The sequence below is a fragment of the Brachycentrus maculatus genome, unplaced genomic scaffold (genome assembly GCF_059751285.1).
Source record: "Brachycentrus maculatus isolate JH-2025_06_01 unplaced genomic scaffold, ASM5975128v1 h1tg000285l, whole genome shotgun sequence".
Lineage (NCBI taxonomy): Eukaryota > Metazoa > Arthropoda > Insecta > Trichoptera > Brachycentridae > Brachycentrus > Brachycentrus maculatus.
This window is the reverse complement of record NW_028281036.1, coordinates 1,432,494-1,449,915: the sequence shown is the minus strand read 5'-3', so window position 1 is coordinate 1,449,915 and position 17,422 is coordinate 1,432,494. Positions and strand designations below refer to the sequence as shown.

Genomic DNA, 17,422 nt, shown 5'->3' with positions numbered 1-17,422 from the left:
TATCTAGTGTAGGTTAGATTAATTAAGGTTAGGTTAGGTTAGGGTAGGTCCAAATGCATAGGAATTATTTTTATGATATTTAAAAAAAATATTTAAATGTGTATTAAACATATTACATATTTTTTTAATACCCAAGACGTACTTCATATTTTTACGTATTTTTAAGCAAGTAACAATCAATGGGGTAGTTCTGTTCTTCAAAGCGTTAAAAATAAAAGTTAAAGCAATATTTCTTTAACAATTGCAACTGCATATTCGAACATTTTAAAAAGCATTCTTTCAACTCTGCAACAGAAAAATGGATCACTGAGCTTAATTTATAGTTATGCTATATAAGAGAAACCACAATTAAACTTAAGAGATACATATCTTTTCCATTCAGTCAAATCAAATATTTAAATCCGGTGTGGTCTAGTTTTTTAATTGAAGATTAATTACTTTATCAGATAACAGAACGGAAATAAAAATAATATTTTTAATTTTGTTCATAGATTTTTTTAAGTAGACTCGTATTGTTATTGTACGAGTATAACAACTACAATGTTTTTTCCGCCTTTTTTTATCACCCAGTGACCGGGTTTTGCCGTTACTAACATCATCATACTGATCTAATGATGTTGGTAATGATAAATAATATGAATTACGATTAATGTTTTCCTGTGCCGAGGCCATATGTTACAATATTCGTTTAATATATTATTTGTCCAACATGAGTGATGCAATCTTAGATGATGTGGCCGAATGACACTATATATTGGTACGCAAAAATATTTATGTGAACGTCGTTTTGCGTAGAGTTAAAATAGAAAATTGTAAAAGATCGAGTTTAAAAAAAAGTGATAAATGAATTAGAAATTTAAATTTGAGGAATTATAGAAGAGGAGAAGAAGGGGGCTGGAAAAGCCATGATGGAAGAAAGGAGAAGGGATGTAGGGAATAGTAAGAGTTGGTGTAGTGGAGAAGTCAGGGAAATGGGAGTGTTCTTCATGAAATCTTATTCAGTCCAGTAAACAAAATACTCACATACATAAATCCCAACAAATAAAAAATGGAGCGTTTTAATTCAGTTTTATTTGAAAATTCGCTTTTAAAAATATATATATACATAAATATCATAGGATGATAGCCAGAGACTGACGTATAACAAAGAAAAGCACTCCTAGAGACGGATTTTGACATCTCCCACACTTCCCGCCAAAATTAAAATATTCACATAATTTTAGTTTGATTTTGGTTTGATCATTCTGATATAGTATGACGTGCTGTCATCCATTTATTATCAGTTCATTTAATAGGTATATATTTCTTTTAAACAACTATGCAATTATTTTTTTCACAGTATTAGTTAAATAAATAAAATGAGTTGGGTTATTTTATGTAAAGCTCAATCAACACATGGCGAATATTTTAGAGAATGGTAAGTGCAGGCCATCCGATTTACCTTTGATTTTCAGTCGCGGCGAAGTTTTATCTCTGAAAGTTTAGGAATTTTAATATTATCATTGTTTCTTAGCAAAGGTGAGATGTCACACCGTAAATTCTAACAAAATAATGATTAAAATTAAGGTAATTAGAGATATACTGTAGAATTTCCCCAGCACCGGGTAGCATAGGTGAAGCGGAAGGCATGAATTAATTTTTTCAGTGTGGATCAAAAATAAAACTTATGTTATTGACATAAGGAAACATTGCTTAATGTAATGTTACCAGTAGTAAAAAACCAACGGGAATATTAATTTTAACTGTTTGATTAAATCATCTAAACAAGAATAGGATAAATAAAAATAAACAAGAATTTTTATTTATTATTTTTGTAAAATGTTTATAAATACCTAATCTAACCTACTTAAAATTCAGTTGAAATATCTTAACACAAAGTCAATTCTTATTTAATTACTATTTTATTTTCCAATATAAATCACAGATATTTTCAGTCGGAATCTGATAGATGTAAAATAACACTTTCACTTTCGCTATTATTTAAAGAATTATTTTTTTCTGGGGAAAATCCATTCCATTCGCTTTCATTCCTACTGGCTTCGATATTATCTTCTGTCCATTGACTATCCTTACATCCCTTCATTTTTCTAATCAGATCTCCCCACAGCAGCCTTTTAAAGCAATGAGGGCAATCTCCTTCAATCGGTACATATTGTCCACTTTCTAAAAATAATTCAGATAAGCACTGAAGATGGGAAACGAGATCACATCTGACATTGAGACAAGTCAATTTTCTTTTTGGAGAGTCAATGCTTTTCATACAAAGTACACAAGTTGAAGAGTCCATTCTGTCATCAAGTAACCGGACTTCTTCATCCAAATTAAGGCGTTTAACTTGCCCAATTTTTTTAGGAGATGTCGAATCAGCGGGTACATCGCTCTGTTTAATTTTTTTGCTTTTGACAGGACCATGACAGATTGGTATATGGAGTGGCGGTTGTTTATTGATCTAAAAGGAAAATAATAGATGAGAGGTCAGTTGATGTATTTGAGAGAAAAATAAAGACAATATCAACGGCCAAATTGTGATACCACCAGTGGCGGACCTTCCCTAGAAGCCCAAAAGCCCGGCTTGCGTAACAACTCCAACAATTATTAAATTTTAAATTGATTAAAAATACATAATTAATGTATGCCTGTTTTTAAATTATCGCGCGCTTTTTCGTACTACCCGAGATAGCCGAGTGTAAACATTCGGCTTTCGCCCTGTCTGTTGCAAGTGCAGGCGACACAAGATTAGCCATCTCGCTCGCTCTCATTGGCTTCAATTTGGGCTTCTGGTTCCGGCAATATGTCTTATATTTTTGCTTAAAAAATATAACTCTAACCATAAAATAGTAGGTACATATATGACATTTTGTATGAAATTTGGAAGCCGGCTTCCATTGGCCTGAACTTAGCCACACACGTGGTGCACAATTTGCAATCGTATCGAACGTATTTCATAATGGTTATCTGTCAAACTATTCTCAACGACTTTTATGCCTTTGTATTTGAGTCGATTATTATTCATTGATTATTTGCCTAATCTACACTCAGTACATATTTATTTATTATTGGAAATTATCTAATTATTTCCTTACGTATTCATACGTCATAATGAGTTCGGAAATGGCCGATGTCGTTCCTTGTAGTGATTTGAAGTGTCTAAAAGAGTTACTTCATAATGGAAAGGTTAGCGCTTTGAATTTTATTAAAAAAAATAAATGATTACATCTCTAAGACCTACTCCCAATTTAAATATATCGCAAACTATTAAATCGCATAAAAGGAAGTTTAATCGGTCAGTATACAAAACTCGATGGATTGCCGGTTGCTCTCATATTAATAAATTATTTTGTTGGTATTGCGTTTTTTTTTCTAATGACAAAAATGTGTGGAATTCATCCGGTTATGATGATTTAAACAATTTAACAAACGCCATAAAATGACATCAAAATACACAGAAGCATTTGAACGCTGTAATAAGTTTCCATAATTTCGGTAAACATAGAATAGAAACATCCATATCCCGGCAATTATCTGAGGAGGTAACTAGACATAATTTAAAAGTAAACCATAATCGAAGTGTTTTTCAGCGGTTAGTCGATGTTGTTTGCTATTTAGCTCAGCAAGAACTCGCTTTTAGGGGACACGATGAATCCGAAACATCACTTAATAGAGGAAATTTCCTAGAGCTCATTTCAATGTTGTCTAAATATGATCTTGTTTTAGAAAAACATATGCAGCAAAGCGACAAACAGGGTCCTAGTCACCTTTCTAATAAAATACAAAACGATATTATTTGCAGCGTATCGGAAGTAATGAGGAATCAACTAAAATCGGAAATAAAAATGTCCACTTTTGTATCAGTAATTATAGATGAGACGCCAGATATTAGTAATAAAGAACAATTATGTATGATATTTAGATAATTCTCTGGAAATGATATACATGATCGATTTTTAGGATTTATTGATGTATCCGAAAATCGAACCTCAGATGTACTTGCCGAGATTATCATGCATTACGTAAATATTTATGACTGCAAAAATAAATTAGTCGCGCAAAGCTACGATGGCGCGAACGTCATGTCTGGGGTAAGAAACGGGGTGCAACAAAAAATTAAAGAGTTTTGTCCTCAGGCTATTTATATTTGGTGTAATGCCCATATATTAAATCTAGTTTTATCCAAGTCTTGTAGCAGAATTGGTGAAATAAGTTCATTTTTTTTCTGCTGTTCACGCTTTGGTTCATTTTTTTAGCAACAGTACAAAAAGATCCGCTCATTATGGTAAATTTTGCAATAAAAAAATACCACACATTTCTGCTACTCGTTGGGCGTACTCATCGCGTACTGTAAATATTATATTTGAACAAAAAAATAATCTAATTGGCTTATTTAGTGAAATGGCTGACAATCCTCAGCAATGGGAAGGCGATACAAATTTGTCGGTGGAATCCTTTTATAATTCTATACAATCTTTTAATTTTAATTTTTTTTACAAGTATTTCACATAATATTTGAAAAAACCGATAGTTTATATAATATCATACAAAAATCGCAAATCGACGTGGGTTACTGCAGCAATAAGATAAAAGAATTTCATAACTGGTTGAGTACGGGTTTTCAATCGCAATTTGATCAAATATATGTCATTGCATCTCAAAACAATACTGCCCCTCGCTTAAGACGAAATATTTCGTGTGCTCGTACAGAATACAAAAGAATTTTCATCCAAATTATTGATAACATATCTTCCGAAATTAATGACAGATATTCTGAAATATTCAAACTTCATTTTTTTCAATTGCTCAACAACAAGCTTTACGACAGATATAAACTGAATTTTCCAACTGACGAATTAGAATCTTTAGAATTTCACTACGGTATTCATTGTGATAAACAATCATTAAAAAATCAATTAATATGTTTGTACTCTTCTTCGGACTTGAAGGATTTTAATGTATTTTAGCTTATAGATTTTATCAACGAAAATAGTCTTGAAGATGCATTTTCAGAGTTGCTAAATTTAACTCATTTGGTGATCACTATACCAGCTACAAGTGCTTCAGCAGAACTCGCATTTTCAGCATTAAAACGAATACACACGTACTTAAGAAATACACAAGGACAAAATCGCCTTTCCGAACTCTCTATGATTGCCATAGAAAAAAAACTATTAGCAAATCTCAAACATTCAGTGACTTTTTATGAGGATATTATAAAATCGTTTTTGAAAAAAGATAGGCGGTTCGCTTTAGAATACAAATAAAAATGTTTCAGTACGTTGCGGGGGTATTTTTCACTAATTTCAAATATGTGTATATTGCTATTCTATAACATTTATGCAAATTTATTTGTATGATAAATAATTCTCGAAAACTTTTATTCATAATTCATAAAAAGGTTTGAGCAAATATGTTTTTTAGGGTTATTATTTTTTTAAATCCTATCAAAATTGATAAACATACCATATATACTTTCTCAACCATTATTGTTGTATGTATACATATCTATGGATTCCGATGATGATTATTAAACACTATGCATGCCATTATATGGTGATGGTACTTATTGGTGATGGTTGATATCTGAGGATGATATTTTATTATAGTGAACTTTTTCTTTATTTCAAGGTGATGGCTAAACCTTACAAAAGTTACATGTATGCACATTTTTACAATGATTAGCATACATTGTTTATATTTATAATACTTTCAGGGTGCTTACTATACTGGGAATGATATGAGGTGAAGAAATTATAGGTACATCATGTATTCACGAATGTGAAAAATAATGGGCTTGCCTTACTGGTAAACCCTAGGCACGCCACTGGATACCACATACCACTTTAAAACACAAAATAGTACTTTTTATATCTGATGTGATTCCAAGAGCTATGTTTGTTAATTAACCTTATCCAAAGTATGGAAAAATTGGATTATGTTTAGTGAGAGGTATTTTTTAAAAGCTTCGATGATGAAAACAATGCTACATAGCGGATGAAAAATGTTGTTTGACAACATTATTTTCATAATATATGTATTTATATAAGAGATTAATAATAATAAAACCCTTATCTGCACCCCAATGGTGCATATGGCACTGCGTCATATAAACGCAGTGTTATCTTGATCGTTTACACATGAAGGAAAGGTGATCAGCCCTCCGCTTCAGGTACCAGTCCAGGGTAATATTGAATAAATATGACAGTGAAAAAATCACTTATAATTATTTTACCCCCATTGAGAATCGAACCCGGGACCTCCAGAACGGTAGCCGAGCGTGCTGACCATTACACTACGGAGGCGGACTAAGATATAAGATATAAGAGATTACAAGATACATTTGTGGATACATAAATCTGGTTAAGAAATTTCAGCATAAGTGCATTTCTACCATTAAATAATTAAAACTTTATTTAAAAATAAATCTTTAGAATTAATAATAATCAAATAATTTGTTGATTTCAGCGTGGCTTTTCTATCCCTTGTAAAATCAAATTAAAATTATGTTAAAAAAAACTCACTCAGTAAATACATACAAATATGAATTAATAATGAACAAAATATGATAAGTAGACAACTGAAATTATAAAATGCATGTAAGTATTTCAAATCAAAAAGATTTACACCTGCCTCAAACACCAATATGGTAGTATGCTAATATATATAAATTTATTAAAATTCTTACGAGGGTCGACATCTATACAAATTATCAAATTGTTAAATTTACTCCTTAAATATAATAATATTCATCGTTGTATCAAGTTCTTTAATCTTCATATTTTTTATAATTAATATTTAAAACAGATAAGGAATGGCAGTCAATGTGTTAACTGGTAGATTAGTTGACCTCACCGGAAAGTCTGTGACAAACTCCTCAGCCAGCCATCTGACGGTAAGAGGGAGCCTTCTCCAAGGCCCAACGGAGAGCATCTCCGCCAAGATACGCAGCCGGTACTGCAGCTGCTTCTCTCGTGCCCGCTTGCTGCGCTGTGACACGTCCATTAAGCGTCGAGAACGCTCTGGATTTTGCCACGCCCACTCAAACTACAAAAACATCCAATAGTTTGTACTGTGCCAATATCAAATTGTCTGAGAAAATTACCCAGTTTGAACCCAGAGAGATTTAGTATAAAATTTTACTAATAAGCAATTTAACTCTTGGCAATTAACTTGCAATAAATGTCGTGGTTGGTTTGTATATTGATGTCTGGTCAATACTTCTATATAGAGTTGAATCGTGTACCCTCAAATGAGTACTATGAACCGATTATAGGTATTCCAAATGTGGCTACATCGTAGAAATCTACGCATTTCATGGACCGATAGGGTCAGCAATGCAAATAAACTCCAAAGAGCAAGAGCAGGGAGACAGTTGCTGACTAATATCAAGGTCTGGAAGGTGTCCTATCTGAAGCATGTCCTAAGAGGAGAGAAGAACGAGCTATTGTACCTAATCATAAAAGGAAAAATCCAGGCGCTGTTTAGAGCTGTCCAAGACAAGGACAATTAATCTCATGCGATAGTCGACGTCAGGGGGACCTGACATTACACACACAAAAGAAGAAGAATGTTGACATATCTGTGTGAGTGCAAGAGCTCTATGGAGTAGTAAGGAGAGCAAATTGTGAGGTTTGTAAAATGAACATTGTGGTATTTCTAATACGATTGCAGCCTTAGTAAAAATAAAAATATGTATGCAATAATTCTCTCTTTTTTGTGTGTATATTAGGTTAAAATGGTTAAAAACAATAAAATATGTATGCTAAAAGAACTCCATTGACAAGACACACAAGGTGGCTTGGTAAGTCAATGCAAAAAAGATTTTTTTTAAATATGTTTAAAATTGTTTTTTTTAATAAATGTTAACGATTCATGTTAATAAAAAATTATACATAATTAAAAAATTTAAATTTAATTGTACTGAATCACAATCCTTTGCTACGTACCGGTTCAGATTACAATAATTAAAGTAAATTAAGAACCAACATTCAATAGTACTATTGCACAACAAAACCACAAGAAAGACCAGTCAATTACAAATCATAGAAAACTACTGTTAAACAAGGAATAAGATGTAAACGATATGTCCTACTCATTCTACTGTTACATACAAAATCACTAGCACAGCAATAATAATACTGTTAAATTGCTAATATATGAATTGTAATACAGAGTCTCATCTAGTTGTAAATCAAATATAAAAGCCTTTAAAAATACACTTACTTGAGTACAACAAATACAACACAGAATCAAAGAGTCAACAAACAAACAAATCAATGGTGGATAGTGATAACTCTTCTAGTCAACTTACAATAAACCATACACTTAAATAATATCACGCTTAGTTATAAACATGGTTCAACAAGATTACTCACTCTTAAAGCTGCAATGTTATTAGGAAATCCGTGAATAATCATAACCATCTTCCTGAAAAGAAAATCAATTGAAATCAACATCTTGCTGTTTATTTTTGTATTTATAATTAGGGTCTGAAAATTATGTTTTGTATCTAAAACAAGCTGAGAGAAAGCAAGGATAAAATTTGTATATAAAATATTTACAATTACCATGGGCCCCTATTACTAGTCCGCCTTGCACCACCGGCCAAAACGCCTTTATTGTGCTGGTTTATTCTACGATTTGGATCCACCGTATAGCCGATATAAGTTCTTCCTAAATATTTTTCATTGAGACAATATAATAAATATACTCCGTAAAACTCTTCTATAACCTCTGGTACATCCATAGCTGTGATTTTGAAAATAAGAATTTAATTATAAAAGGAGACACTTTCAGTAATTTTTGGACAGCTATTAAGGAAATAATATTTAACATTTGGCGAAAAAAGTTCACAAAGTTTTGAATTTGACACTGACACTTGACAGCGGTGTAATTATTGCCAAATCGAAAATAATCCAAAAATAACACAAAAATTTCTATGAACATTTTGTCTATGACAGATTACTGTCAAATATACGTCAAATTTGCAAAAATAAAATCATATTTTGAGCCGGCCTCGTATTGCATTTACTGAAAATAAGTTTATTACTAGTTACTTTAGTATTTAGAAACGATTTTGAAAATGTCTGACAATATGCCATCTAGTAATGATGCGAGGAAATGTAAAATGTAATTTGATTATCGAGTCGTATTTTATAACCTTATTTTATAATTAATATGTATTTTTTTTCTTTGTATGTTTATTTATTATTCAAATTTGATTTCAGTTGTGAAGAGAATAAAAGCAAGTACTGTTGTCCTCGTTGCAACATTATGTATTGTTCGATGGCCTGTTACAAATCCGAAGCCCATCTTCAGTGTTCGGAGAGTTTCTACAAAGACTGCATTAACGAGGAGATGGGTGTAACGGACCCAGATCCTACATCTAAAAAGAAAATGATGGAGATACTGTCTAAAATGCAATCTGAAGACAACGCAGGCGCCAATGATCCTGATCACTTTATGGAAATATTACGAGATGCATGCGGTAATAATTCTGATGAGGATTACGAGGATATTGATGAAGATGATGTCAAAGACTCCGACGATGAGGATTCGATACCCGATCTCGCCACACGGCTGCAGGAAGTGGATCTCGATGACGCTGACAAAGTTTGGGATCTCCTAACGGAAGATGAGCGTAAAGACTTTGAAGCGTTGCTCAATTCCGGCGATGTAACTAAAATTCTGCCAAGCTGGGAGCCGTGGTGGTTATACCATAAAGAAAAAAAAATGGTAGAGGAAGTTGGTGTGCCTAAATTAGTAAATGATGATGTAAATTACAGAAGTAAATGTCCCAAAGTTCTCACAGACATTAAAGATTTTGCAACATTATCGGTTAGTATAAAAAAAGTAACATTAACGTTCCATGAAATTCCACATTGATACCTCTCGTGTTATTTATCTCGTGTGTGTGAGATAAATAAACAAGTTTTCACTATGACCTTTAATTAGAGTAGAAGAGTTGGCAAAAGAAGTATGGAGTAGACTGGGTGCAGTCAAAATGCGATCTCTCAAATAAATGTGCATCAAAACAATGTATGATAGATTCGATAGAGTGATTTAATGAAAGAATGCAAGGATATAAGCATTATCAATAAAATTAAGAAAGGTGTGTTGAAAAATTTATCATGAAAAAGTATTTAAAATACTTGAAAGTGGCCAGGTCAGGAGTCGGAATAATCGGCAGGTATAAGTGAGGGGATACATGAAAGTGGGAGAAGCAAAGATTGTTTGCAGAGAAAAAGTGATATAGTGTTCTATTCTTTTAAAATTACACCTTATAAAAAAATCTTTATTATTTTTTAATATATATTTATTTCAGAAACAAACGCCAGCTCCCTGTGTAAAGTTCAACCTGCTAAATGTTCTGAGTTCTTATGTTTACACGGTCAGGTTGTTTAATGGAGAACATCAGACATTTTGTTCGGAAAGTGTTTCGTGCATTGCAACCATTTCAAGTAATTTGAACGCCAGCGCCAATTTCGATGACTCTGAAACAGCCATTGAAGCAGCAATTCAGGAGTGTCATAATGTGAGGGAAAATGTTTTTTTTACATTTTATTAACGTACTACTGACAGGAAAGGTATTTCTACCCGTATGGTCGATTGATGCTTAAGGACGGGAAGGATATTTTTATCTTCTGTGCCAACCTCATTTCAAAGTCATAAATTAAGGCATTACATATTTAAAGTTTTTATATGAATATTATCTACCAATCTCTTTGTTACGTCTTAACTATATGTACATAATTATCAAATACCGTCGCCAGCGGTCCGCAGGCGTAAAAAAACACCCATCCTTAGTGTGTTAATATATTCTTATAAGGATTGATTCCACAAAATCCGTATTAGAATTCACAAAAATAAATAAAACTAAATATTATAATCACTGCCCGGATGAATAAAAAATATATTTGAACTGTGTGATACAAATTTAAAATTATTGTGATGTCAGGTATTATGTCATTTCTCTCTATATTCTCTAAACCTTATCCGCAACCAATGGTGCATAGGGCACTGCATCGTTTTGACGCAATGTTAACATGATCGTTAATTATATGAAGGCAAGGTGATAACTCCTGCGCTTCAGGGACCAGTTCAGAGTAATATTAAATAAATATTAGAGTGTAAAATCACTAATATTTATTCTCACCCCCCCTGGGAATCGAACCTGGGACCTCCAGCACGGTAGCTAAACACACTGACCATTACACCACGGAGGCGGTCATTTAGTACATATTAAAAAAGCCTCGATTTTTTTAAGGAGATATTTGAATAGCAAAGTATGTTTTTCTTCTTTTTTGGTTTACTCTAATTGTGTCATTGTTTTGTTTTAGAACCCGGCAATCATCAGTGACTCTGATACCAAAAGCACCATTCTCCATGATATAAAGTGTCTTCTGAATGGCCCTGATCATTCTAATAAAACCTTTTACATAAATGCTGCGCTCAGTGACATTCACATACTTCTTAATGAAGTGAAGAAATCCAACAAAAGTGTAGAAAATAAGACTCAAGCGGAAACCAAAAGTAAATCAATCGGGGAGTTCTCAAAAAGATTTGCAGATCATAAGATTCTGAATTTAGAAACTATTCCCAAAAATAGAATAAATATGATGATAAAGAAAATAGATTATTACTTATCATTTACAAAAGACTATGGAAATGATTTGATGTTTCCCTTTATATTTTAAATAATAAAACAATAAATATTTTGTATCCAAAGCAGTTTTATCATTTCATGATAGGTGTTTGAATCAAACATGTTATCACGGAGCCAAATTTGAAAATAAGTCATCGGTGCTAAGAGAGAGTTTTCATATTAAACTTTGTTGTTCCGGGAAATGCTTAAAAGCGTCATTTACATACTGTTAGTAGAACTATTTGCTTACTTTTGATACAGCTAGACACGTCAAAAAAACATTGTACAGATCAAAATTGGGTTTGCGGTTACTCCTGATTAGTATACAACCTTAATTAGTATACTACAGTCTGTTCACAGTTATTTTACCTCTAGTTTTTTTATTTTTTTTTTAAATGATTTATACTACCAAATAAATAATTTCAAAAAATGTTCACGGTTATTTTACCTCAAGTTTTTTTTTCTTCTATTATTTATACTGCCAAAAAAATAATTTAAAAAATAAATATATAGGTAAAATAACTGTGAACAGACTGTAATTAGGATCGGGGTTGATGAAAAATCCACCAGGGAACAATGTGTTAATATAACAAAGGTATTTTAAAAGTTTATTCAAATAAAATAAAAGCTTAGTTTAAATTTCGACATTCAAGTCAGTATATACTTAGTATTGCACATATACACACTTGCTTTTAAATCTTACTAGTGCCTTTACCTTGTGGTGAAAATTTCATGTTATAAAAAAAAAACATTACCTCACCCCGATGAAATCTTCGTAATGAGGTCCAATTATAAAGGACCATAATTTGTTGCCAATACACAAATTAGCACCGTAGAACGGGGCTACTTGAACTTTGATGTGTTACTAGAGCCCAGTACAAAAAAAAATTAAATCTGTATTTGGTCTATAATAATGAACGTATCGACATGATTCATTGTTTCCCTGACAGGTGACACTTATTGTCACGATACTTCGATCGATACCACGATCTAAATAAAAAAAAAAGTACTGGTCTCAAGTAACACATCAAGTAGCCCCGTTCTACGGTATGTGTTTAGAAAAAAAAAATAATACATAGTTTATTGTGAATATTCCAGAAAATTGTTTATTATTTTTTTGTTATTTACTCTTAGTTGTTAATAAATATTTTAAAATAAACTTAGTCCGCCTTCATGGTGTAATGTTTAGCGTGTTTGGCTACCATGCTGGAGATCCCTAAAACGCAGGAGTGATCACCTTACTTTATGTAAGTAACAATCAAGATAACACTCCGTCAATATGATGGAGTGCCCTATGCACCATTGGGTGCGGATAAGGATTAGAAGAAGAAAAAACAAAATCAGTTATATTCAAATTGTTTTATTTCAAGGAGATATTTTGAAAAATAAAGTAAGTTTGTGGGGATATTTATGAATTCTGTTAAAATTTTACATTATGACGATTAGTTCATATACAAAAGAGATAAGACCAATCCTCATCCAATAAAAACCATTGTATTGTAAACGGGAATGAAAACTTTTCGGTAAATAACTAGACAATGAGTAGTCACGTTTATTAATACAGGTAAAATCAACTTTTGCTTGACACATCTGGTTGAGGCGAGGTCTGGTGTCATAAAAAAAATAGTGTGAGCAGCACGGCCTCCTTTTATTTCCCTCCCTCTTGGTTGATAGTTTTTCCATACGCCGGGGTTGCCATCAGTGTTACATTCTACCATCCTACTTCACGTTGATGACCTGAAAACATAGAAAAAATTAGTTGATTTTAAAAAAATAAGAAAAAATAAAAATTGTGGTACGTCTTGAGAACATCCAGATGTAGGCCCCACAATAAAGGTCCATGTGTAGTGCCACTCAAATAACTTTTCAAGCCAACGGGAAAGAATCACATATCGCTCACTCCTTTCAAGAATGTCATAAATCAAAAATTGTAAATTTTCAGTTGTGCGTGTTTTCGAAATGTCCAGAAAATGTACTATATCCCAGCAAAAGCGGCATATTTTTAACTTAATATTTAACCGCTACAGGGCAGAAAGTGTTGTTTTTGCATTTTGAAGAAAAGGCATTGTTTAATTATTTTTTTCAAAAAACTAAATATTTTTCAAATGGAGAAAAAAACTTCAGATTTTACCTAAAAAGATCTGTTGCACAGTAAAAGGTTCAGTAAGTGGCTTGATATTTATTTTTAATACATTGTATTATATTCTTAAACTTCAAAAACGTTCTCCTGAAAAATCAAGTATTTTGATTTATGACGTTCTTGAAAGGAGTGAGCGATATATGCTGTGGCACGCAGAGTTTTTAATCAAGGTAGGCAGTAGGGTTGGGTAAGGATAAGGTATAGTAGGCACTGGTGGTATTTCTTTATGGTTAGTGAGTAATCCAAGGTGGGCACTGCTTTTCTGACTGTATAGAATGCACGCCTGTGCATATTTGTAAAAGTGCCTCAACATCGCATTACAACACAAGCAATGGGAAAATTTCAAATGATCATAGCGTCAACCTCATGAGTGCCCCTAAATCCCACTTCAGGAGGGAAAGCATCATATGATTACAGCTTCAGCCCATGACAAATCGTAGTTCGTCAGCTGATCGTACTAACGGCGGGCAGACCGGCGAAGTTTCAACTGGATGTAAAATGCCCTCGCATATTCGTCCCATCCGTGGACTTTTCCCAGCGTTTCGATTAAGTTAAGGATATATTGAAATATAGAGCTTATGTCGCCCGTTGTGGTTGACACCGACGTAAATGGCCGAACCGGTGAAGAATAGGCTAAAAAATTACCGTCGATGGAAGAGATTCCGCATCAGCCGTCCTCTATTTGTCCACATCTCGCTTCTCGAAGTAATTCTCCAACACGCCCTCGAGTTTCGTTTCAAGCAGCCGCCCAAATGCAGTCCTCGCCGGCATCTTATATCTTCGTCGTACTCCGCATCGAAAGCGCGCGAGTTTTGGGGTCGCTCGACAGCATTCGGAGTCTTGACAGTTGTCCGAGTATCCCGCCTCATTTTAATAGGATTGAGACAATCGGTAAAGCAAAGACTAACTAATAGCATACGGTAAAGAGTCACAAACTATCGATTGCTAATAACCACAAAAAACATCTAATTTGTATAAATGGCGGTTTAGCCGTCAAACGACCTTTCGATATAAAATCAATAAGGCAGCTCAGTGTGCCAAGAAAACAACAAAATAGAGGCAAATCGTATTTTCGATAAAGTACCTACACGCACACAAATGGCGGGTAGGTACGCATTGGATCATCCTACTCCTAAAGTGTAAACGAGAAGGAGAACTTTTCTGTAAATAACTACGCAATGAGTAGAGTCACAACGTTTATTTACAATAAGGTAAGTACAATTGACTTCTGCTTGACATATTTCATTGCAGCAAGGTTCGGTAGAAGAAAGAGAGAACGTCAGAGAGGGAAAAGAGAGGGGGAACGTCGTTTTTTGAAATTACCTAACGTCCAAGTGACTGGAATATACCTACGACTTATACGACACCGTTTATCATGGCCCTACTTAGATAGCCTATACCTACTTGTAAGTGGATTTACTCTTAATGATAAAAATTACTATAATTTCATGTAATTCCTGAGTAAAAATTCTAGTAGAGAATGAACTTGGGCAGCATGGCGTCCTTTTATTACCTCTCTTTTTGGGTGTTAGTATTCCCATACGCTGGGGTTGCATTACAATATTCTTTAATAAATTAGTGACGCTCAAGACATTATTAGAAAACAGGTGACAAACGCAGCCGCCTCCATGTGTTCCACGAGATTTCTAATTATACAAATAAATAATATTATTGTTCCTCAATAAGGAGTGTCGCAGAAATGTACTAACGGAAGATATTATAATATTAATGATTTGTTGAAAAATAGTTTGAAAAATACCCAATGTGATTTGTTAGATTTGATAATGAGACCACTGTGTGGCGTTAACTTTGTGTATTTCGGTGTTTCCCCCTCTTTTACATTCGTGAAGTAAATGAAATTATAGTAACTTTTAACACAAAGAGTAAATTCACTCACATGTAGGAACAGGCTATAAAAAGTACAAAGTTGAAGCCTAAGTAGGGTCATGATAAGCGGTGTTGCATAAGCCGTAGCTAAATTTCAGTCACTTGGACATTAAGTAAAAAAAATATTCTCGCACTAACCTCACTATTCCTAGAGACGACCCTGATTTGTACATACTTATCTACTTCAGCCTCCTTCTTGTGTCCAGTATTGAACCTCCTTCTTGTGTCCAGTATTGAGCCTTCCTCTTGGACGTCCACAGTTCTCTGTTGGACGAGCCTCTTTTCTAGTGTAGGCCCGCCACTTTCTAAATGTCATCGGACCATCTTGTCTGGGGCCTACGCTTCTGCGTCCTGTTCTAGGCTTCCAGTCAAGCACCTTTTTCGTCCATCTATCTTCAGACATACGTGCCACATGACCTGCCCTGTTTCATTTTAGTTCCGCAATTCTTTGAGCCACATCGTTACCTTGGTCCTTTCCCTTATCCAAACATTCATTTTTTATTCCCAGGGGGATTTGTAGATATCAGGTAAAAGCATCCGTTTCAGTCGTTAAAATATGTGAATCTTCTTCCCACATCATCGATTATTATTGCACAAAATGTGTGGGTGATAAATAAATTGATATTAATTATGATGTAACGTTATGAAGCGACAGTAACCGCACAATATTGGAGGTGGGACTTTTAATATATTCTCGAATAGCATCATCGTGACACGTGACTCGAATAAATAAACAAAAATTCCATCTATTTGACGAATATATTTACAAGCGCCTCCAGTAGCGCATCCGACATAAAAAATATTGACTTTCAAACGTCTTAACGTTCCTACCTATTTACTTATATTATATGGTACCTATCTGATAAAGTGAGAGAGCAAAAATCTGCGATGCGAAGATTTTGTGCGATAGGGATGAGTTAGAAGACGTTTCTGGAGAAATCATGCGGGAAGAGCAAGTTCGGATCGAGTGATGAGAATAGCAGCAGATAGCAACATACGAGGAAACAGACCCCTAAGAAAACCACCTAAACGATGGAGAGACAGCTGGTCTTCCACCTCCCAGGAGTGGACCGGAGAATAACAGGACACAGTCCTAACTAAAGAAAAAGAAGAAGAGTATTGTATTATGAATAATAAAAAAAACGCGCTAAGAGAGTATTTATCGCAGTAGCAAAAAACGTACTTAAGAGTGTCAGGAATGAAGACTCTAAGAAGCATATCTGGCAAGAGTCTACGAGATAGACACTAGAATAAGAGAAATATTCATTCCACGGCTAATTCCAAGGCAGACGACTCCCGTTTACACCATCAAAGAGATGGATTGACAGCTGGGAATTGACATCGCAGGAGGATTAAAAATTAAATTATTTATTTTCCATGTAATTTAATTTTCTTATATTTTTACGTTTTCGAAACTCTTTGCCTATCATCAAAAATAATGTTATACTAAATTTTGTAACTTCTAAATGGGTTCAAAAGAAAATGTAGTATGTTATTAGATCAGTCGTTTAAAAAATCCCAAATTTTTATTGTTATCACATTGAATATTAATCCTTACATATATATAACGAGTAAATATTGGTTATACCACGTAATCAAATCCAGCTCTGTTTTAGCAGAGATCCTTTTAACAAAAATGGAATGCGTTTAATATCTGAAGTATGTATTTATTTGTAATAATTTCTACCTACAAGAAAATTCCTAAAGACAGCTGTATATAATTTTCAAATCAAATATTATTTGCTTTTTAATACTTCTTT

The 17,422-nt window shown here is 33.5% G+C and overlaps 2 protein-coding genes and 1 long non-coding RNA gene across 3 annotated transcripts; 1 reads left to right on the top strand and 2 right to left on the bottom strand.

The window, feature by feature from the left end:
* Nucleotides 1-1,056: 1,056 nt before the first annotated feature.
* slx1 (structure-specific endonuclease subunit SLX1) lies at nucleotides 1,057-8,889 on the bottom strand. Its single transcript, XM_088267168.1, has 4 exons — nucleotides 8,559-8,889; nucleotides 8,367-8,418; nucleotides 6,844-7,035; nucleotides 1,057-2,449 (listed from the first exon to the last, which is right to left on the bottom strand). The coding sequence occupies exons 1-4, from the start codon at nucleotides 8,735-8,737 to the stop codon at nucleotides 1,931-1,933; spliced, it is 942 nt and encodes a 313-aa protein (XP_088123294.1). The 5' UTR covers nucleotides 8,738-8,889; the 3' UTR covers nucleotides 1,057-1,930.
* A 51-nt stretch (nucleotides 8,890-8,940) lies between these two features.
* LOC148305144 (zinc finger HIT domain-containing protein 2) lies at nucleotides 8,941-11,737 on the top strand. Its single transcript, XM_088267167.1, has 4 exons — nucleotides 8,941-9,120; nucleotides 9,219-9,828; nucleotides 10,316-10,525; nucleotides 11,331-11,737. Exons 1-4 carry the CDS (start codon nucleotides 9,074-9,076, stop codon nucleotides 11,685-11,687), a joined length of 1,224 nt encoding a protein of 407 aa, XP_088123293.1. The 5' UTR covers nucleotides 8,941-9,073; the 3' UTR covers nucleotides 11,688-11,737.
* Nucleotides 11,738-12,976: 1,239 nt separating this feature from the next.
* On the bottom strand, nucleotides 12,977-14,811 carry LOC148305143 (uncharacterized). The gene is made up of 2 exons (XR_015838240.1): nucleotides 14,421-14,811; nucleotides 12,977-13,372 (listed from the first exon to the last, which is right to left on the bottom strand). It is a non-coding gene; the product is annotated as an uncharacterized LOC148305143 (long non-coding RNA).
* Nucleotides 14,812-17,422: the final 2,611 nt, after the last annotated feature.